This window comes from Diabrotica undecimpunctata, chromosome 4, assembly GCF_040954645.1.
Source record: "Diabrotica undecimpunctata isolate CICGRU chromosome 4, icDiaUnde3, whole genome shotgun sequence".
NCBI lineage: Eukaryota > Metazoa > Arthropoda > Insecta > Coleoptera > Chrysomelidae > Diabrotica > Diabrotica undecimpunctata.
In genome coordinates, this window is record NC_092806.1 from 1,706,889 (window position 1) to 1,731,268 (window position 24,380).

General features: G+C 32.6%; 1 protein-coding gene across 1 annotated transcript in view; it reads right to left on the reverse strand.

Annotated features, from left to right (window-relative positions):
• LOC140439034 (fibrillin-1-like) overlaps positions 1–23,418 on the reverse strand; it is a 144,921-nt gene extending 121,503 nt beyond the window's left edge. Inside the window, exons 1-2 of the mRNA XM_072528670.1 lie at positions 23,192–23,418; positions 12,954–13,129 (exon numbers count right to left, since the gene is read on the reverse strand). Coding sequence (XP_072384771.1) covers positions 12,954–13,081 — 128 coding nt within the window. The 5' untranslated portion in view covers positions 13,082–13,129; positions 23,192–23,418. The remainder of the gene's footprint in view (positions 1–12,953; positions 13,130–23,191) is intronic.
• Between the last annotated feature and the right edge of the window lie 962 nt (positions 23,419–24,380).

Here is a 24,380-nt window from a genome sequence, read left to right on the forward strand (position 1 = left end):
TTATCATAGCTTCAGAGGTGAGAAGGTTTCATATATTCTGGAGTGGCTTCATTTCCTAGAGTACGAGAAGGATCTGTTCATCCTAATAGAGTTATGACTGTATTATGTTGTGGAATTCGCACATTCTTTACAGGTTCACTTACCGCCCACTTTTGTCAATCTTTCCCATAATAGAACTTTTTTCCAAGTTCATCCTCATTCTCTTGGTCTAATTTTTCATCAATATTTTCATCATTTGAAAAAGATTAATTATTATCATCATTTTCACTTAAAGGTCGATATTCATGTTCTTCTTCGATATCATATCCATCTTCTATATCAGACAAGTCAGATTCTTCCCCATTATACCATCTTAAAACGTAATTTCAAAACTATTGTCTAATGGATTATTTTTTTTTTTGATATACGAGGAACCAAATCCATCTAAAAATAACAGGTTTTACATAAAAATCTTTAATTTTATAACAATTAGAAAACTTAAACTTAACGGTGAGGTAGAGTCACTGAGACTCTGATTTCTAATTTGAATGTGTTCACGTTCACAGTACCCTAGCTGAATACCCACTGAATACCAACGTGAATAACTACCAATAGTGACTTGCAGGTACATGAGCGCGCGCAAGATTCAAGGTCACCGGAAAAAAGTTACAACAACTTCTAAAGTACTAGGAGTCTGCGTGACTCCATCTAACTCGTAACGGGTTAAATTTAAGTTGTTCTGAAAATAGGAAATAGAAAAAAGTTGTTGATAAATTAAAAATTTCTATCTATTTACTAAAACAATTGTCAGACCGACTGACAAATCAATCGAAAAAATAAACAATTCCTTTCTAAACCAAAAATTATTACTACACACTACAAAATAACTGTTTTTTGTATGTAAGGATAAAATATGACTGATATAATTATATTTATATTTTTAAGATATAGGTGTTATTGTATTCTTATGAACAAGTAATAGACAGATCGTCGTCGATAATTCCTATCCCGGAGTATTTTTACGAGGTACACCTCTGGTCGGCCTTCGAGTGGTTGTACCGGAATCCGAAAAACTGATCGAATATCCAGATTTACTATATTGGAAGGTATTAATCGACTGGTGTGATCTTTATCGGCTTCTAACTGGTTATGGTTGAATCAAGAACCTATCTGATGTGTCTAATTGACGTTACTTGTTAAGGGTTATTGAAAAAGATGGACTATCTGTATTTACCCAGATTTACTTGGTTGTGTTTCGCGTAGAAACTCTGGTCGAATGTGTGTCAAGAATAAGTTTATTTTAAATGATTTATTTTTTAGTTTGTTTAGTTTTGCACAACAACAATCAGACTCTGTGTTTTTTGTGACTGCAGGTGTAGGTGCAGTTGATTGCAGATATTTCTAGAACTTTTAGTAAAACAGTGTCGTCTAGAAACAGATAAAATAGGTAGATTTATTGTGACGTTTCTATTTTTTACTTTGAATTAAGTAAACGTTTAATTATCCAAATTAATTAAGATTTAATTACTGAAATCATGCCATCCGTTGTTGTTGAATTGCTTAAACATGACAGGAAGAGAAATGGGTCTAAAAATGAATGTCTCTAAGACAAAATTTATAATATTTGATCGTCTACTGGATGACAATGCTTCCCTAGAGATAAATCAATGAACATTAAGAGAGATCCACATCCAGGTCAATCTTATACATCCAAACAAAAAACCTAGAGACAAAAGAAATGCGAATACTAATAATAATTACAGAAAACACACTAACGAATCGAAATAGAAGTGATGAAAAGTGACTGGATAATGAACAAGATTGGAACAATCATATCAGCAGAATAACAGAGGATAAAGTAGTTAAGATAGCAAGAGACAAATTGACATCGGATAGAAAGTGTGAACCGACCACGGAAAAGATAAAGTGACAATATAACACAAAAGCACAATCCAATGAAACAGTAACATGCAGAATTTTGTAATAAAAAGTAAGAAAAATTAATCGGAGGCACTTCGGTTTTATTATTTTTATAGAATAGAATTTATTTAGTCAATATACAAAAATAGTTTGGTTTTTGAGAAGTGAAAGGAATAGTGACAATTTCTTTCAACAGTAAATCATGTGAAACACAGTCAAAAGCTTTGGATAAGTCACACAATGTCAAAGACACAAAATTACCTTCCTCCAAGTTATCAACTATATCTCTTACAATTTTCTGTATAACTAGTGCAGTGTTTTTCGAGATATTCTGTCAAACGAACATTTAGAATAATCTCAAAAATTTTGCCGAAAATTGGAATGATTAAGATGGGACGATAATTTCCAATTTCATCTAAAGCTTCTTTTTTGAATACTGGTAGCATTTTTGTTACTTATAAACAATCTGAAAAAATCCCGTCAGTAATACAATTATTATAGAGTATAATTAATTTGTTAATAATTGTATTGATTGTTTCCACAATTAGTTTTTTGTTTAAGAAATTAAAATCCGCGCAATATGAATTTTTCAATCTATGCAGAACATTCCTGATTTCAGTATCACTAATAGGTAATAAAAATAAAGAGTCGCAAGGAGAGTGTACATCTTTCAAAAAATCTATGGCTAAGTTTTCATTTGTGGAATAAAAAGAACTTCTACTATGTTTAGCTACTGAAGTAAAGTAATTATTGAAATCGTTTGAGGTAATCGCGCTTGGACAGACTTTTTTATTTTAAAATTTATTTCTGTGATAATTTATAGCTTTCCAACTGTCACGAGATATATTTTCTGAATTGGAAAAGAAATGAATGTAACTACAGAGCGTTTGTGAATATATCTATGCTTCAAACAAATAAAATTCTCGTTACCACAAGGCCTACTTGACTTGTTATATTGAAAACAAAAGAAAACAACATTAATTGAATGAAAATATTAGTATGCAACGAGATCAAAGCAATTATATCGTTTTTGAAACCTATAAACAAACAACGCGTGGATTAGATGAAAAACATGAAACACATTTTTAGACTAAAACACGCTTCCAGCATAAAATTATACTTGACAAAAAGGAGTGTAGTACTTTCGTACGGTTCGCGTATAAAGATGAAAGATATCAGATAAGTTGATAGACGTATTATGTAAATTTTTGTGCATTCCAGTACATAATGACAAAAAATGGATAATTTAGTAGAAAGGTGAATCGTTTGTGTTTGATTTAAATATACAAAGAAGTCTATAGAACGTCTTTTTGTGTAGCTCTTCAGTTTTTTGAGACATTTTTTTTAGAAGAACCACAAATTACAAAACAAAATTTATAAATCTACAGGCATAAATTTCACTTAATCATACATGTGAATATAAACATACAAAAAAGAGTTTTGGATTTTTTTAATTTATTTTGCTTCAACCAATTAGGGTTATTAGCATAACGAAATAAAAAAAAATGATTACGAAAAGTACAATATACTTAGACATATACAAAACATCAATTACAGATAAGGTATACAATATATATTTTAATTATTGATGTATTGTTTAAATTTTCTTAATAAAGTTTATAGATTTAAACAATTTTACTCAGACTACATAGCTGACTTTACTTACAAAGTCAGCTATGTATTTAGATTCTCCTAGGACTTTCTTTAAAGTTTTTGAAAGATGGTGATATGATAGATATAAAATGTCTGAATATCCCCAAGTTGACAACATCAACGACCAAATGGAATGTATTCGAGTCTTACATAAATGAAAATTTAAATTTAAATATAAAATTAAAGCAACCAGACGATATCGATAATGCTGTGCTTCTCACCCAAACTATACATGCAGCCACTGAAATAGCTACACCCAATCAGAATGACAAAGAAGCAAGTGACACCAACATACCCGTATATATAAAACGTCTTGTTACACAAAAAAGAAGAGCCAGGCGCATATGGCAAAGAAGTCGCAATCCTATAGATAAAAATTAATGCAATAGATTAACACGGCAACTTAAAACTGCTCTATAAGACGCGGGGAATGATACATTTAAACTATTCATCGACAGCCTGTCAAAAGAAGACAACAGCATCTGGAAAGCAACGAAATCATTCAAGAGACCTACACAGCACAAACCACCTCTAAAGAAAGCAGATGGAAGCTGGGGAAAAACTAAACAAGAAAATACATCAATCTTTGCAATATGTAATAACTCTAAAGCACCAGGCTCTGATATGATCACCAGTTAATATTAAAAAAATTACCGAAAAAAGCAATTATCCTACTAACAATGATATATAATTAGATCATAAGATTAGCCTACTACCGGATTAATTGGAAGTTTGCACAAATAATTATGATTAGTAAACCAAATAAACCACCAAATATTACTGCTTCATATAGACCAATCAGCTTACTTCCAATAATGTCAAAAATCTTGAAAAGACTTCTGCTCCAAAGAATCTCAGAAGGCATCGAAATTAATTCAGTGATCCCATCACACCAGTTTGGTTTCCGAGAAGCCCATTCAACTCTACAACAATGTCATAGGATTGCTAAAAACATTAATGTATGCTTCGAAGAGATGAAAATTTGCACTGCTTCCTTCCTGGATATAGAAGAAGCCTTCGACCGTGTTCGACATGACGGTCTTCTGTATAAACTTAAGTCATCTTTTCCCACTTCCCACTATCTACTCTTAAAATCATACCTCACAGAACGTCACTTTCAAGTCAGATTCCTTACAGAAACCTCTCATTACTATCCCATAAAATCCGGTGTCCCTCAAGGACGTGTCCTGGGTCCCCTCCTGTACCTCATATACACTGCTGATATCCCAACAACAAATACGACCACAGTAGCCATGTTCGCAGATGACACCCCCATAATATTCATCGATGATGACCCCCAAATAGCATTAGGGGAACCTTCAAATACACCTGAACCTACTACAAGGCTGGATGAATAGATGGAAAATCAAAGTTATCTATACTAAGTCTAATCAAATTACATTCACCAACAGGAGCATCATATGTCCGAGAATCAGACTGAACAATATATTACTACCAGTAAAAACAGAAGTCAAATACCTGGGAATGACACTTGATCAAAAGCTCACTTGGAAAGCACACATATTGGCAAAAAAAATCCAAATCAACATGAAAATACGTCAAATGAATTGGCTAATTGGCCGAAAATCACAGTTATCTACAGATAATAAACGTCTCTTGTATAAGTGCATAATAAAGCCTATATGGACATATGGAGTGCAACTATGGGGCTGTGCAAAGCCTTCGAATACCAAAATCATTCAGAGAATCCAATCCAAAATACTAAGAATGATTTTCAACGCTCCGCGCCGTGGTACGTTAGTAATAAAATACTGCATGATGACTCTGGTATACCGTTCGTTGAAGACGAAATCAGCACACTAACAAGGAATTATTTAGAGCATCTGCCAGCCCACCCCAACGAGGAAGCAAGACAACTACATCTCCAGCCAGAAGTCAGACGAAGATTGAAGACACAGTGGCCAATAGACTTTAGTCGCTAATTTCAATTTTAATCTTAATTTTCATTTCAATTTTAGTTTCAAATTATAATCCTACATTAATTTAATTTGTTAGTGTTAGTATTGGGAGTGGATAATAATTTCTCCTCTCATGTATTTTTTGCAATACTCACATTTACTAATAGCTTGTAATAGCAGATTGTAAATTTGCAAATTTAATAAAAAAAAATTAAATAATAAAGCAAATAACGTAAGAAAAAAAAATCCTGTTTATGCAGATGTTTGATTTGCATAATCTTTTTAAACGTATAATTAATACAGACTAAATTTAAAACTCTAGGAAATATTTTTGCGGATCAATACCCTAACAGATAAAGCATTACGAATTATTACTTAACATATAAAAAATAGTTGGTTGTTTTAATGTTTCAAGATCATTCAAAGTTCTAAGGTCATCAAATTATCAATCATATTACACTTGTTTTACATTTGAAATTGTAAAAACCAAAATATCTTGTCTGATAAATTCTGACCCCGTTTTCTGGTGTTATTTTAAGGAAGTTGTATATTGCTTTGTTTGGCAGTTAGATAAGTCTCGGTTTTCAATGTTTTGAGATTAGTTTTAGAATGAATTATTTCGGAATTTGATTGAAAAGTTAAATAAAAAAAATTATGCAACTGAGCGTTAAAAAATACGATGTATTGTAATTCAAAGGAATATACTATGTTTATATTATGTACTATATATTCTTCCTATAGACGCCTGGAGAAAAAATGGGCAAACTGTCACATAGGATACTTAAGCCTAAATATGAACACCGTGCTAAAAGAAGGAGCCAAAAAATAACAATTTTATTAAGAGGATATTTTGGTATCAACTTAAAATAAATTAGATGAACTTAAAATAATACATACGTCCTTAGCACAATAGATGACTTGGACTTTGTTAAGTTGTGTACAGCAATTTCCTATTTTTAAACAGTAAGTTGTCCTTTCTTTCCATTTACTACACTATTTTCAAAAGAAACTTAGAGTAACAGATGAGAAAGGAAAGTAATTTAGTATGCGTATTTTAGTGCCTGTGCTTGTCCAACAATATCAACATATCTGCCATATCTTCTATTTTGTCATATATTTTGATAACCATAAATCATAATGAAATACTTCACACCCAAGAAAGCGGCGCAAACACAAACAAAAATCAAAGTAGAAGGACTAAATACCGAATCCACGGAATACTTATACAGGAAAAGAATATCAGAGAAGATTGCTGGGAAACACTAACATATCAAAAAGGAAACCTCATGGTTTGGAGAGCAAGTAAAGACAAAATATATAGAGAAGAAGAAAGCCTTTTTACAATACAGAACGCAATAAACAGAACGGGCATACAACCTACAAACAAATCAAAAATGAAACGAGTACTTTGGTTCGACAAATAAAAAGGGTTGCTAAAGTTAACGATAATGAACCACCAACACCAGAGGTGACGACAAACGAAGAAATAAATATTGAGGAGGAAGAAGTAAAGAAAGCCTTGAAGAAATCAAAAAATCAAAAATCACCAGGAGAGGACAGAATACCGAACGAACTCTTAAAGTACGGAGAATCAGATCTGACCAAACAACTTCTAAAACTAATCCAAAAAATAATAGAACAAAACAGAATTCCTCAAGAATGGAGATCAAGCCTTCTAATACCATTCTTAAAAAACGAAAAATGGACTATTTATTTCATACCGAAAAGAGTGCTCTACTAAATGTCTAAAATTATTTTTGGATCTTTCTAATACCGTTTACAGTAACTATATATGAAGTAGTGTAAAAAGCAGAAAAATCAGTTGGTATAACTTCAACCAAATTGAGACTAGAGAGACAAAAATTATTATGTCAAATTGGATGAACCAAACTTTGGAAAGTTTTATATGAATTAAACTTAAGAAACGAAAATTTGGTAGAGTCAATGCTTACCTTTATATTGGACATGAGAATACCTACGAAAAATTAAAAAACTTAGGACGGAAAAACGAAGAAAATAATATAATAAAACAAAAATATTCATTATTTAGATGAAACGTGGATTAATTAAGATCATTCTGTAGGAAAAGTTTGTAAAGATAAAAGCTAACAATAGCTCAAGAAACATTTTTACAAGGACATTCAACTGGTCCAAAGAAAACGTTAAAATTTTTAACGGTCGACTACTCATAGGTACCCATATTGGTAGTGAATATGGATTTTTCGCAAAATGAAGAGATGTTGGGAGTTGTGTTGAGTGAGTATTTCGAATAGATGATTGTATTAGTACATAAACCTTCAGTTATTGTGATGAACAATGCACTTTACCTCTTCAGATTAGTTGAATGTTTACCAGCTAAGCAATAAAAGAAAAAAAAATTGGAATGTGCTTTATATCTCATTAGTTCAAAGTCTATATTTTTATATCACTCAAAAAAACCATTAGCCTTTTTATCTGTATCCGAGTCATCAATATTACTACCACTATCACTGCTTACTAGTTTTATGAATTTTGAGACATTTGTTTATTCCAGAACATGCTGTTTTTATATAAGTGGCCTTTGTTTTGATGTGGTTGATTAATATAGAAAGTAACTTATGCCCGATTTTACCAACGATACCTAAAGAGTTGCCTCGGTAAGTAATTCTTATCGAAAGGAACTTCCTAAATCAATACTTAGGAACAATAGCGATTCACAACTAAAAGAACTGCTTATCTAGGAAATTATTTCTTATGCCTAAGGGTACGTTTCTCAGGTACGTTTGAACTATTGTTGATATAAGATGTCATAATCTAACTTTTTCTATTTGTTATTATTGAATTGTTTATTTGCCAATTTGGTATCATTCAGCTTTGTTGTGTGGTAGTTCTTTTATTATTTATATATCGGCTTTTGTTTTTCCAGCGACCTGGTTTAGATTTGAGAAAATGCACCTGGTTTAGATTTGAGAAAATACACGTGGTTTTTGGTTTAGGAAAATAGAGGCATGGTTTTGATGCAGACAATTTATGGATCGAGTTGTGAAGAGAGCAACAGCAGGATCTCTTATGGAAGTTAAGCTAAGTTTTCTTTCTTTGAATTTGTGTATAAATGCTTAATTCTCTGTTATCAAAACCTCAATTTTTTAATTATTATTAAATTCTAATTTGTTATTTTATTAATTTATCAATTAATAAAGAGATGTGTTGAAAACCTATTTTATTAATAATTTCCGATTTCTCCAAAATTAATTAGTTTATGCCGAACAACACCCCTGAGGGGTTTTAATGTGCAATGGATGAGCTAGACGTTACAAGTTTGTTTAGGGTTATTTTATCTCCGCCTATGATTATAAGATGTAAATAACATCACTATTGTCAAAGTTATTTATTGCTGTACCTAAGTTTTCAATCTTAATGTAAGTACAATCCAATGTGCCGAGTACATTTGGGAACCTAGCTACCTCAAAAAATTTTAGTTTAGTAGATGACATTTCTTCATCTGTAGCAGGAAATTGAATGGATGTTTCTTTTAACATCCCTAATGCAGTTGTTACACGTTTCATTATGCAATAAACAAAATTTCATGTAAAAACATTTTGTATTCAAACTTATATTATACTTGTTTGTAATATACTCCAAATTATTTTCTATTTGTTCCAACACATATAAAACTGTTGGTTTAGAAATTCGAAATCTTCGAAAAAAATCCACATCGTTCAAAGTTTCAAAATAGTTTGGTCGATTCTTGATAACACGAGGTCTTCCTTCTGTTTTTTCTTCAGAATCGGATGACAATTCGAACCGATCCAGGTTTTCGATCAACTGTGGTATTCTACGTCTACATATTATGAATAGTACCGAAGCAGCACTTATTAATATAAAATAATATAAAAATACAAGTAACTACAAAATAACAACACACAAATTAAGGTAAGAAGCAAATTATTGACAAACTTCACAAGTACATCCGTCAAAACCAACTAAAAGTAATACCTAAAATGTTTAGGGAGATCGCAAAACGTATCCTACGATAAGGTAAGCGGTTTAGGCAATTCTTACTGTATGGTGAAATCCGAGTTAATTAGTGTGATTACCAGTTTAAAATAATTAACTTATATCAGTTCCATATTACTAACTTGATAGTAATATACGAAATCAATAATAAAGGCGGTACTAATAGGATCACCCCACCAGCAGTACTGTACTACTATTTTAATTCGTTAGTGTAATGACGGAACTGGTTGGTCACTAATTGATTTTTAAGTACGTCCTTTTTATTTTTAGATTTGATTTGACACACGTTAAAAAGGTACAACCTTATGATTCACCAAGAATTTATTGGTCGTGAGCATGTGGCTTATTTACATTTAAATAGTAATTACATTTTGAAGGTTTGGCTTGTACATGTTTTGTTTTTTGTCGTAGTTGAATTGATAAAGTAATAAATTCTTAGACAGGAGAACTCATGATTTTTAATTTTTACTATTACTCGTCATTATTGGTTTTAATTTGTAAAGTATAGTTAATAATAAGTGATAGAATACAGATATAGGGGAAAGTAGCCGACATTGTACCAGCGCCAATATTGTACCACCGCTTTATTTATCTTTTATAAGGAAGCCAGAGCGCTCTTATGTCGTTTAGTGGAAAAAGTGACTACCTAGAGTTGACTGCTGAAGTTTTACAACGTTGATATTTGTCGATAATGATTCTGTTTAGTTTTATAGTTCCATACGTAAGGTTAAAGTATGTGTAAAGGTATTTGCAAACAATTTTGATTCATAAATACAAGAAAAGCATTTATTCAGGTGTATAAAACTGAGTTGTTTTCCTTTACCATAACATTTTTAGGTTAGGACTCGTAGTTCATTTATATAAAGTGCAATTTTTCTTTATTGTACAACGCTGAGTTGCCTATAATGTACTGGTACAATTTTAAATACCATTTGGTATTTAAGACCTACTTATTTTCAAAAATAAATAAATAAATAAATAACATACACCATTCTTGTGTTTTTTAGATGCCCAAAGGAAAGTACAGGACTTAAAATGTGGACGGCGTGAGCCGGGCTCTTCAAACATTTCGTAATGGAGACATGGGATTAAATGAATGCTGTAGGTTATATGGAGTCTACCTTGCTCCGTCAGCATAAGGGAACCAATGTCAAGGCAAATGAAGAAACGAGGGCTTTTGGTCAAAGCGGTGTGTTACTAACATCAGCGGGGAAGGAGCTCGTTGATCATATTTTAAAAATAGAGAGGTTGATGTTTGGCCTTACGATAAATGATGTTCGGCGGCTTGCATTTCAAATCGTCGAGAGATATCAAATACCACATAATTTTAAAAAAGAATCTCAAATGGCAGGAAAGAAGTAGTTTTATGCTTTCAAAGCTCGTCATAAGGGCTTCTTTCTGAGAGAACCTGAAGCAAAGTCCATGATGATCGAATATCAGCACTGTACAGAACAAATTCCAAAAGGTTCTCACATAAAAAGGTAAAAGACAAGTTGGTTCAGTATCCAGTGGAGAACATGGAGTCAACACGACAGTTGTTTGCTGTGCGAGTGCTTTAGGAATTTACGTTTCACCTATGCTTATATTTAAGCGTATACGAATGAACAATGATACTTCACATGCCAATGATACTTCCCTGTGGAACTCCGGAGAGGACACTTTCTTCTAAAGAAAATATTATATTCCCATTCACATTGACCTTAATTTCTTTAAACCTTTTTAATAAAAAGGTGTAGATCCACTTTAACGCAGTTCCTTTAACACCACTATGATAAAGTTTTTCTAGCAGTATTGGATGATTTACAGTTTCAAAAGCTCGTGCTAAGTCAGAAAATAAACAAATACCTTTATTACCTTTATCAAAGTTCGATAAAATATGATTGCACAGCGCTAGTAGTGCATATTGCACACTTATACTTTCACGGAAACCAAATTGAGACTTTTCTATAATGTTGTGTTTGTTAATATACGAGACGAGACGTGTATGAAATGCCTTCTCATATATTTTTGAAAAAACAGATAAAAGTGATGGGGCTCGATAGTTATCAAATTTTGATTTGTCACCTTTTTTATGTATAGCCACAACTAAAGCAGTATTTAGAATTTGAGGAAAAATCCCTTCCTAAAATGAAAGGTTTACTAGAAATGTTATTTGTTTATGTTGAAACATTTAAGCCAAGCCCTAAGGCTCCTGTTTTGTTATTGATGGATGGCCACAGCACCTACTGTAAAAACCTAAAAGCTCTACAAATTGCCAGGGAATATGAAATTAGGTTGCTGTAGTTAATAACTCACACCAAACCCAAACTTCAACCGTTGGATGTTGGATTTTTTCAAGCCTTACAAAATGTTTATGGACAATGCATTTAAAAATGGTTGCGGAATATTGTGGGTCGAACTGTATCAATGTTTCAGGTTTCGATGGATTCGCAAAACGCTCTTCGTGTTAGCGTGATTTGACCTATAAATGAAAATGTTTTTCGAGAAACTGATTTTGCAGCTTCAATGTTTGACAGTGCATCAAACTCTAACAATGAATCCCAACAGGAAGCATCCTCTTCCCAAGTAGAGAATATTCCATTGGCAGAACGAACGAAGAGAGCAGAATCAACTTCCCTAAATACTATTTCATTTCAGGATATTTCGTTGTTATCTATAAAGAAACCAATATCATCAAAAGTTTGCCAGTTTGCCGCACCCAGGACGCTAGTTCTCCATACCAAAACAAACTTAAAGCACGAGTTGAGGAATCTCAAGTAAAATAGGTTAAAACTACTTTAAAATTACCAAAAAAATTGGTTGTGCAAAAAAGGTAGCAAAATTAGGTGTAGCTAAATCTGACAGTTGGTATTGTGAAATATGCGAGTTTGAATCAGCCGAAGAAATAATCCAATGTCTTAAATGTAAAATTTGGTTTCATGCAAAATGTGCCAATGTATTGCTAAGTACACTAAGATATTTTATTGTTCAAATTATAAAACTTAATATTGATATTCATGTCATTACATGACAATACAGATTTTTTATATTTAAGTTATGTTTATCAGTTACAAAACGTTGAATAATAGTTTTAAAATCGCGCATCGGTCAAATTTAGGGCGCTAATGGTCAAATTAAAGATGTCGGTATCCCAAATTGGACTTTTGTTTATATTTTGTTCATATAAGCTACCGTGTGTCTATTATTTGTGATTTTTTTTTAAATATAAACAGTATTTTGTACATGATTTTTATTATAAATGTGTAATACAATAGACATTTGAAAAGTGGTCCAAACTAGGAAACCTGACCCTTTTTATTTTAGGTTTTGGAGATTAATTTTCTGAAAATTTGCTCTACCTCATTTATAAAATACACTAATGAGTTGAAGAGCCTTTATTAAAATTAATAGTAAATTACTCGATAAGTTGTTTTATAATAGACTAAATCCACTATCATTATTTTTATAAAATTTGAAAGAACACAAGTTTTTGAAATTAGTACTCACCCGCCAGGTGGTAAATGGTGTTGTGGTTCCGTAGAATTATGTGATTGATGTTCCAGGTGTCTAAGTCTGCTAGCTTCTGTACTAGCTGCCAAGAACCATATAACTAAAACGTATTCCGCTAACTTCATTTCCTAGGTTGTTATCGGCTCCCAAGGAGCCTTCTTCGGTTTGGGGAACTGTAAATAATTCATTGATATAGGGTTAATAAAAAAATTTAAAAACAGCAATTGATTACAAAAACATAATAGAAAGAAAAATTAAGAAGAAGCTAACACTGGCAACAAGAAAAACAAATATAAGAAGCAACTGACGTGCTTCTTCTTCTTCGTCTAGCCATTCACGTCCACCTCTGAACATAAGCCTCTTCAAGTCTTCCATTTCATTGTTTTTTATTGTACGCTACTTGTAACCAATTTTTCCCGGCAGTCCTTTTCAGATCATCTGTCCATCTCATAGGAGATCTGCCTCTGAGTCTTGTGTGTTGGTATGGTCTCCAGGTTAAAATTGATCTGTGCCATTTGTTTAGATCGCTCCTAGCTACATGTCCAGCGTATTTCCATTTCAACTTTAATGATTTTTGCACCACATCGGTGACTTTAGTTTTCTGTCTTATCCATGTGTTTGTTTTCTTGTCCTTAAGTGATATACCTAGCATTGCTCTTTCCATCGCGTGTTTAGTGATTCTAAGTATATTCATATTCTTTTTGTGATTGTCCATGTTTGTGCCGCATAAGTTAATATCGGAATAATGCATGCATCAAAAACTTTAGATCTAAGATGTAATTGAATTTGTTGATTTCTGAGTATATAGTTCAGTTTACCGAATGCTGCCCAAGCTAACTTACTTTTTCTTTTTATTTCTTCAGTTTGAATTTCCCTATTTAGTATTATTTTTTGTCCTAAGTATATATATTCTTCAACTGTTTCTATAACTTTATCGTTTATTATTGTCACGGTGTCTTCGGAGTGCATGACTTTTGTTTTGTTTAAATTCATTTTCAGTCCTATTTTAGAAGATTCGGTATGTAGTTCTAAAAGCATGGTTTGCATTTCTTGTAGGTCAGTAGCTATCAGGATTATGTCATCTGCAAATCGTAGATTACTGAGGCAGCGGCCATTGATGTTTATTCCCTTATATTTCCAATTTAGGTTTTTAAAAACGTCCTCCAAAACTAAGGTGAACAGTTTGGGTGATAAAGTATCTCCCTGTTTGACTCCCCTGTTTAATGGTACAGGGTTCGTGTGTTCATTTTCATTTAGGTAGTATGTAGCTGTAGCTTGGTTCATAGTTTCTTTTATTAAGTTAATATATCTGCTGTCTATTCTACAATTTTGCATTGCGTTTATTACGGCCGTGTGTTCTATGGTATCGAAAGCTTTTTCGTAGTCTACAAATGCTAGGAAAACTGGAAACTTGTACTCGTTACATTTTTCTATTAATATTTTTGTGGTTAACAGGTGATCGGAAGTTGAATAGCCTTTTCTAAAACCTGCCTGTTCATATGGTTGGTATTCGTCTAATTTCCTTGTTAGTCGAGTAGTTATGACTTTGGTGAGTATTTTAAACAGGTGTAAACAGTAGGCTGATGGGTCTGTAGTTTTCCAATTTTCGACTATCACCTTTCTTGTGTAATAAGATTACTTTAGAGTTGTTCCAGCTCTTAGGGACTTTGCCCTTATGTAAACAACTGTCCACAAGCTTAGTTACAATTATTGCAATTAGTTCCTTACCTCCTTCTAATATCATATCTGTGGTAATACTATCTTCTCCTGTATTTTCCAATGCTGTAGTTACATCTGAAATTGTTACTTTTGGTATTATTTCTGATCCAACATTTTTTATTAATTTTCGTGCTGGTCTCATCTCATCATCTTGTTGATGCGTTCTGTAAAGTTCTGTGTAAAATTCTTCTATTCGTGTCAGTATGTTTTCTCTAGTTGTGATTTCATTTTCGTCTTTTCCCATTGATGATATCATCCGACGTCGTCCTAGTGTTGGTCTGAGGCATTTCATACTCTTATTTTTTTCAATAGTTGTTGTTATTAATTTTTCGTTTTCTTTTCTTTTTTGTTGTCTGATTCCTTTTCTAATCTGCCTATTAAGTTCTCTATATTCATCGGTTCCCCTTTTGTTAGATTTATTTAAGATCTTCCTTCTTTTTATTTGTTGTAATATTTCTTTGTCTAATTCATTGTATGTTGTTTTTGGTTTTTTTCAGTTGCAGAAGGCTTTTATTCACTGTTTCGGTAATAAGGTTATTCAAATCATCAATATCATTGGAGTTTATCTGCTGCATGCTAACTTGATTTAATGCATGCGCTATCTTTTTATTAAATTCACAATTTTTGATTTCTTCAGATGTCCATTTGTATCTTTTCTCATGTATTCTTTTTCTTTCTAGTTTTTTGTTAATTATTAGTTTTGTTCTTATTAGTCTATGATCGCTTTCTAGGTCAAACTGATTTAATACTGATACGTCTTCTACTAGGTTTCTATTCTTCGTTAAGATATAATCTATGTCATTCTTTGTCTTTTTATCGGGGCTCATCCATGTCCATTTTCTGCTTGGTTTTTTATTGAAAAAGGAGTTCATTGAGTACATGTTATGTTCATTCATGAAATTGAGAAGCACTGACGTGCTAATACCAAAAAATAGACAAAAAAAGGAACAAAAGGACAAAAAGTAAGAAAGCATATACTAAAAAAGAGAGGAAGCTAAGAAGATATGTAGGAGAAAAAAAGGTTGTTCTTAAAAATATTAAGCTAATTTGAAGAAACAATAAACAAATAAAAAATTTATATCCAAAAATAATTCAAGAGCGAACCTAGCATAATACTAAACCAAAATATGGATATAAAGAAAAAAAATCCTTTATTAGGTGGAACTGATGGATATTCAGAAAGATGGATCACATCTTTCGCATATGTAGAGGATGTAGATCAAAGCCAACAAATACAACCAGCAGATAAAGCTACTCTCTTTTTATTTCGATTTACTCTTTATGAGTAAAAAAAACAATTCGCCAAGGATTTTTGGTTAGTTAAGGAGATATGTTGTGGAATATAATTTTAGATTTCCCATTCCTCTCTTTAATCAACGTCTGTTTTGCCTTGAAATTCTTAGAAGGTACAGATTAAAGCACAAAATCTGGATTTTAGTTTCGTCAATTAGAAACCTTCCGAGAAACTGAGAAATCGAGAAACCAATTTTTACCGTATTTTTGGCGCGTTATAGCTCTTGTGTTTAAAATTCCTATAACTCCATTAATTTTACTCTGATCTGTCTGATATTTTAACTGGATACTCTTTAAGAGTTATACTATCGAATAAAATGCAAGAAATCATGTACCCCTCTTATCAAAGAACCAAGAAGAGAAATGAAGGGAACCAAGAAATCGTAAAAAAACGACAAAAGGTGGTAAAAATGCTGGAAATACCACTGTTAGGTCGAAAAAAATATCTACAGTCACAAAAATACGACTTATTATACAATAGTTATCCGACCGACAGTGCAAACAGCATTCTGTATTAATAAAAAGACAATTTAGTGCACTTTATCTATGAATTAGATAATGTACCTAGAAATGCATTTACTATAGGTGTTAATAAAGTGATGAGGAAGGCATTATTACAGTGCAAACGTTCCTACAAGTATAAATGAAAACGACCTTCACTCTTCAAAATATTATAAATAATGATAAGGCCAAGGAAAATAGAAAATATTTTATAATATAAGGTTGCATGTAACAAGATTTTTTGGATATATGGATTAAACGCAGACTCCAATTATATTTAAGTAGGTATTAGAATCTCATAAATGCAATTATTAATAGCTATGAAACATTTTAGTCATTTATGAATTTAATCCAGTTTAACAGTATTTGACCAGTACTTAATATTCCCCATTTTCCCTTGTTTAATAAGTTTTTCCACTTCCGCTTGTAGAATCCTACGGCCAATCATTCCATTTAGTCACTTCTCATTTTTCTCGTTAAAGTAGAGGATTATTTTTGTTTTTGGAGTTTCTCAGAGGATACAAAATGGGAAACAAAGAAGTGAAAATTCTCTGTTGTAGCCCAAGATGAAGATGGTTTGCAAAGACTGGTTCAAAGATTGTAAATTTATCTCAGGAAACTAAAACAATAATAATCAGCAAAAAATAAAATACCTTAGAATTACACTGTCCAGATATGAAGACCTGGACAAAGATGTGAGAGATCAAGTAGAAAAGCAAATAAACTGGCAGGATTCCTTAATAACACTATATGGCGAAACAGATACATTAACGCAGACGAAGTCAATATATAGTTTATAATTTATAAAGCCAGTGTAGAAGTAATAATGACATATACCTCAGAAATTAGACCGGACACAACCACACTACAAAGGGTACTGGAAACAGCAGAGATGAGAGTACTGAAAAGAATAACAGGAAATACGCTGAAACATCAAGTGAAGACATTAGAAGAAAATGTAACGTACATTGTATAAATTAATGAACACAAAATAGAAAAAAAATAATGGAATAAACACAAAGGCAGAATGGGGGAGACCCGTGTCATCAAAATAGCAATAGATAAGTCACCAAATGGCAAAAGAAGTATCGGACAACCTTCTATAGAGGTATTAATTAATGAAAAAAGAAGAAGATTTAATTAATTAAATAAAAATATTTAAAAAAATAAGACGTAGTGGAAACTGAAGAAAATACGAAAAGAAAGATTTGAAGGCAAATAATTCAACCAAATGGAAAAAAATAAATCCACTTGAAATGCAACTTCAAAAAAGATCCTTATCGCTAAAGATCAACGGCAACAAATGGCACGTACTTCAAAACCAATTTGTTAATTAAAAGTTAATAAAATAAAGTAAAAAACGGTTTCTGTGTGGAGTAGCAATTGAAAGCAATGGGAATACATATATCAATTACATGCAGTTGACCTATTCGCATCTGAATGGTAGCCATACACAATTTAGTTAATCAATTAGAGGCACTTATAATGTTTACTATATCAGATCCATAAGACGAGCAATATACAGGATGTTATTAACTCTGAGTATCCGTTTTCTTAAAAAACAAAAGATTTTCGTATTGTATCAAAATCATCGGCTTCATATTATTATTTGAGTAAAATTTTATTGATTTGATTGGCCTTTTTCTGTTAAATTTTTTCAGTTTTAAGTTTTTTATTTTCTTATCGGTTAGAAAGAAGTATAAAGGATGTTAAAAATGCTTCAAATCTAAAATCATGGTGACCATGGACGTGGAAACATCCTTTTTGTGTTATCGCTAGTTCTGCTATCAATGATCCGTAAAAATGACGACCATTTTTAAAATATTACTCTTCTACTTTACCTGTTTAAAATGAAATAGATCCCTGTAGATGCAGAAATACTTGAGCCATCTTTGGAATATCATAGGAGATCTTTGAGTTATCTCAAAGCTGGAGGTAAAAATGGAATACCAACTGAATTGGTGAAATATGATGGAGCGGCAATGGCGGATCAACTTACAAAGTGAAGTAGGTGATTTGCAAAAAAGATGATAAAAAAACCAGAAAACTACAGACGTATCAATTTGCAAATTAGCAACAAGGTTTCCGTACCGGAAGGTCGTGTAGAGGTGTAGTATTCGTCATAAAATAGATTAAAAGGAATTTAATCGATTTTTAGACGGCATAAGAGAATTACTTAAAAATATAATGCATTTTTTTATAATAAAGAGATCCAGTTAAATATTACAAAAACAATTTCGTTTTTAGGCTAAACTGTCAACTAAAACGACGCATAATTGCTACAGAAATATTGCCATATTTATGTATCAATTGAATATAAGTGCTGAGAACTTTAGATCTGCTGATTATTATATTCGGCTCAATCTGCCAGAGACTGTGGGTCTAGTTATAGCCTACTGACTGCGCCATGTAATAATAGTCACTCATGTAGAAGTTGTTTCTGATGCTTCTCCTTCTAGCAAAAGTGTACTTAGTTTGAGCGTTTGTAGCCTCCAGGGCAATTTGCTGATATGTTTTTGCCCTGTCGAAGGAAAAACATATCAGCATCGAGGAACGTAATCATATGCTTTTTCAAGATCAGTGAATACTGAATCATATTTGTATTTATGTCCCTTCTTCTTAAGGTGCCTTCACCATTACTGAAGGTTGGCTATAACTACAGCAAATTGCTCTCTATCTTGAGCTGTTCTTAGTATCGAATGTGTGTCCATGCCTGTCCAGTCTCTTACATTCTTCAACCAGGAGCATTTTCTTCTTCCTGGACCTCTTCTTCCTTCCACTTTCCCTTCCAATATAAGTCGTAAGAAGTTGTATTTTTCTTCTCTATAAATATGTCTTGTATGTATGATTTATGTCCCACTTGATTTTTTCATAGCCCATTCTTTGACTGATATTCTTCTTCCTCATATTTTAAAATTCACTATGTACTTTTTTCTCGCAATTGTTAGAATCACGTATACTAAAGAGGTGTTCGAAAAAGGTATTATTTTAAAATAAAATTACCTACATAACACTTGGTAATATATCATCATTTTAGATTATGATAATAAATTGTCACACAATTGAATAAAGTAGTAAAACAATAACTAGAATATTATTTATCGTTTTCCGGATATTTTGCAGATGGACTTATCTCTTAGCATCCGTTCCTAGATAGTTTTTAACTCTGAAGGTTGTTTCGTTTTCTACGAGATCGTTTAATAACAAAAAAAAAATGAAATTCTGCGATGAACGTAGAGCATGAGTGATTTTTAAAAAGATCAAACAAATTGTACAGATAGTACAGTAATTATAAAAAGAATAATGGAAAAATTAGCTGAGTTGTCTTCGATAAAAATATATTAGTTTTCAGTTTTTATTTTTGTCTTGTTAAAATTTATTTCAGAAACCTCGTATTACCATTTATTAATAATTTTATTATTTTATATAAATCAACATATTAGTTGTAAGGTTTGTGACTCCCACATAAGAATTCCGTACCAATCTAACATAACCTAATTTCTTATTTACAATTGTTCAAGTTATCATCTGTTTACCTCTATTTTATACACTAATGTTCAAATTTTATTACGTTTAGCTACTCTAAATCTTTCTACAATTCTGCCTGCATTCATCATCATCAATCTGTATTTCCTGTGTCTCCCTCAGCTCATTCCATATGTCTCTCTCTTGTGCGGCTTCTTGTCCTGGTCTCCACTCGACAATACGTTTTGTCCATCGATTGTCTGATAATCTGGCGACGTGTCCTACCTAATTCCATATCGACGCGATTTTTTCGATGACGTATGTATTTTTTGTTCTACGGCGTATTTCTTCGTTTGGGATTCGAACTCTCAGAGAGACACCCAACATCTGGCGCTCCATAGCAGCTGAGTTACGCGAATCTTATTCACTACTTCTTTTGTGAGTGTTACTGTTTCCGCTCCATAAGTGAGTACGGGAAACACACATCGGTCAAAGATTTTCCTTTTGAGGCATATGGGTAGATCCGATTTAAATACATAGTTTAATCTACCAAACGCTGCCCAGGCTAATCCTGTGCAACGTGGAAGCTTACAAGTCTGGAAGTCTCTGTCTAACCTAATTTCATGTCCTAGGTACTTATACAATGTAGTCTGCATAATATCCTTTCCATCAACAGCAATAGTTCGATTTAGCACCAGAATAGTCATTATTTGCGTCTTGTTCATATTATTCTTTAGCCAGACCTACAAGGAAGCGCGATATAATTTTTCAAACATGATTGCATCATCCATACGATCGGCTATAAGGGCGATGTCATCTGCAAATTTTAAATGACTGGGGCTATCTGCGGAAAAGTGCAGATGTGAATAGAATCGTTAATGAGATTATATAAAAAAGGAGGTCCTAAACTTCAAGAAGTTTTTTACAAACCTACGAAGAAAAGGTGGTAAAAGTAGAAAGTAATCGCAATATTGGAAAACTGATCTACTTCAGCAGATATTTGTATTACATTAGTACTAATGATGCTCGATACGATAAATATGACATTTGTACGTGGACAGACAACTTAGCTTTCTCAATAAACCAGAATATAGAACAAGAAAGGGAAGAAAATATCCACAGCAAAGATATACCAGCCAGATTTATAAACAAAGCTAAAAGACATGACTAGAATGCTAAAGAAAGCAGCAAGGAAAACAGATCTAGAAATTCACGAAACGAAAATCAAATATGTTGTTCTATAAAGCAGTAAACAAAGTATGGATGAAGTTCTTCTAGTAAGTAACTGTTTAAGCAGAAAAACATATGAATTTCAATGCAGAGAAAATGACACTACCCCCAGAACACTTTTCTGGGGGTAGTGTCGATATTGGCGAATACAGATTCAAAAAAGAAGATCGAAATGTGGGAGAAGCAAATACTACGCAGGATATATAAAGAGATAAAAAAGAATAGAGATATACACTTGGCATTTGTGGACCTGAGAAACGCGTATGACTCTGTACCAAGGTCAGAACTATGGGAGGCAATGTACAAATTAGAAATACAGACGGAACTCATAGAAGCTACAAAAGCTCTGTATAAAGAAAAAAAAGTGTCCATTAAAATGGGAACAAGAATCATAGAAGACTTCACCACAACAAAAGGGCTCCTGCAGGGTTGTTCCACATCTCCAACCCTATTCAAAATATACTTAGAGAAAGCCTTGACTACATGTAAAAGAAAATGCGAAGGCATGGGAGTACCGGTACGGAACGAATACCTATATACGTTAAGTTTTGCAGATGATCAAGTAGTGATTGCACAAGACCAAAACGACCTCAGCTACATGATGAAAAAACTACAAGAGGAATATACCAAGGCTGGCCTAGATATTAACCTCGCGAAAACAGAGTACCTATCTACAAGTGAAGAAGACATAGAAGATCTACAGATTGATGACAACGTAACAATCAAAGGAAAGGATAAATTCAAATACCTGGGGTTTATAATCACGAAAAAGGCAACAACAGAGGAAGAAATTACACAAAGATTAGGACAAACAAGAACAGCAATCCGACAACTTAACTCAGTATGGTGGGATAGACACCTAAATATGAAGACAAAAACGCAGATTTATAAAACATTAGTGCGAAGTATTATGTCATATGGGGCTGAAAATTGGATCATAAACAAGAAAAATAGCAGTAAGATAGTAGCAACAGAGATGGAATGCCTGCGAAGATGCTGCAGAGTAACAAGAATGGATAGGAGAAGTAATGACGAAATAAAGCAAAGAACATCAATAGAAACAGACATACTAACATATATAGAACAAAAAAGACTAAAGTGGTATGGACATGTAAGAAGAACTAGCGACAGCAGATGGATAAAGAGAATAACAGAATGGAGTCCCATAGGAAGGAGGAAAAGAGAACGACCCCGAAAATCCTGGAGGAACGAAGTAGACGACGCCATGAGTAAGAGAGGACTAAACGATGGAGAATGGAACAACAGGGAGAGAGAGAGATGGAAACGGTTGAGCGAGGGAAGGCAGTGAATACTGTAGAATCCCTAAATATATATATATAAAAAAGAATAGAAAGTGGCGAAGACAATCACGTAAAAATATAAAGAAAATGTATAACAGTCCTTCGATAGCGGCTTAAATTAGATCCTAAATAATAAGGTGACTGGGCCATGTAGAAGGGATGTATCAAGCGAGAGTTTTTAAGATCGCATTTAGAATAAGGATGATGGAAATGGGAAACAAGGAAAATCCAGGACACAAGGGCTGACAGCAGTGAAGGAAAATTTTAAAAAAAAATGGAGCCAGATCTCCAACCAAAAGTTGTAGTCTTACGAGTTCTGAAATGCTTGGGAGATATTAAGACTAAAAATATGTAAGTGAAAAAGATTAAAAGACGCAGATAACAAAAATAGAGAGAATAATGTACACTAGATAGATACATGTTGGTACTTAGTTCTGTTCGTGGTTTGAATCTCCTAATGTTCCACCTTCTTAAATATCGACATTTATTTAACTGTTTCATGTGTTAACTATTAAAAGTAATGTAAAGTTTTATTTTCAAAATTTGTTTCAATATTTTGTACATTTTTCTTTCCTTAGCATTAAGTTTCCTTAAGCCAAAAGTATCTCAAATACGAGATTTTTAATAATATATCCTAAATTGTTACAATAAAATTATTATAACTAGAATTTATTTTAAAAAGTACTAAAATTTATATTGAAAAATTAGTCAATTGTAAATACTTACCAAAAATATTCGGAAAACGTACTACCCCGAACTGTACACGGCCCCTTTCACTTACACATGTCTTTCGAAAAAGTCAAACTTCCACTTGAGAAAAACGCAAAAATGACTAAAGTAGCGTATTCAGCACTCGCGACTTAGGAAGAACAAGATGAAGAATTTCACGATGTTGGGCCTTGGAGTGCCGAGTTGCGACTGTAAACGATTCGAATGGTCCAGCGACTAAGTGCTAAGCTTAATCTCTTCATTCTTCATATACTAAACATGCGCGCATCTACATAAGTTAATTTTATAATTTCACTAATTGTGCCGAAGACATAGGGTATGCACTTACAGGGGCATTCCAGAATGCGTCTTTATCTCTATGTCTACGAAGTTTTCTAATTTTTATTTAATTTTACAAGGTTTAGGACTGCTTTAATAAATTTTTAAATTAAAGTTTTTTTAACGAAACAGTCTATAACCTAAAGAAAAGAGAAACTAAAATCAGTTAAATTAAACGACCAATTCTAGTATGTATCAAATGTTATAACTTACGCAAAAAAATCAAAAGCACAAGTCCACGAACCCTCCTTGGGTTTAACATTTTTCAATCTACGCAATATAAACAAAGCCGTCACATAAATAATATCTCTGTTAAAACCTTTTTCTAAAACTAAATTAGATTTCTCTCCTTCTTTTTAAAATTTCCCCTTTTTATCGAGGTTGTAAATCATTATTGCGATTCCAAATGTACACAGTTGTCCCAAATAGTTAAATAAAACTAATAACAAACCATTCCCTTAAACTTTTAAGCTTTTAAGCTAAAAAATTGTCATTCTTCCAATACTGCGCGTGCTCTTGATCTTGCTTTCTATGTTTTGCCCTAAAAAAAACAGTTCTCCTGGAATCGATCTATTACTTAACCTACTAAATGCTGCAAAAGATCTACTATTATATGTATTTATTGTTATTCGTCAAGACTTATTCTGGAGCAGACTTGGAGACAGACCACGTTGCACTGGGTGGAGTATTTCGAGTCAAACTCAAAACAGTGCAGAAAAGGAAAGCACAATCATACGACATACGTATACTGAAAGACCTTGATACGAGGATAAGAGTCCAAGCCACGTTAAACGAGCAAGTGACTGCAATTAGAGACGAACAATAAAAGAACGAAGAAAAAACGATCAAACATATTACAGATATAGTG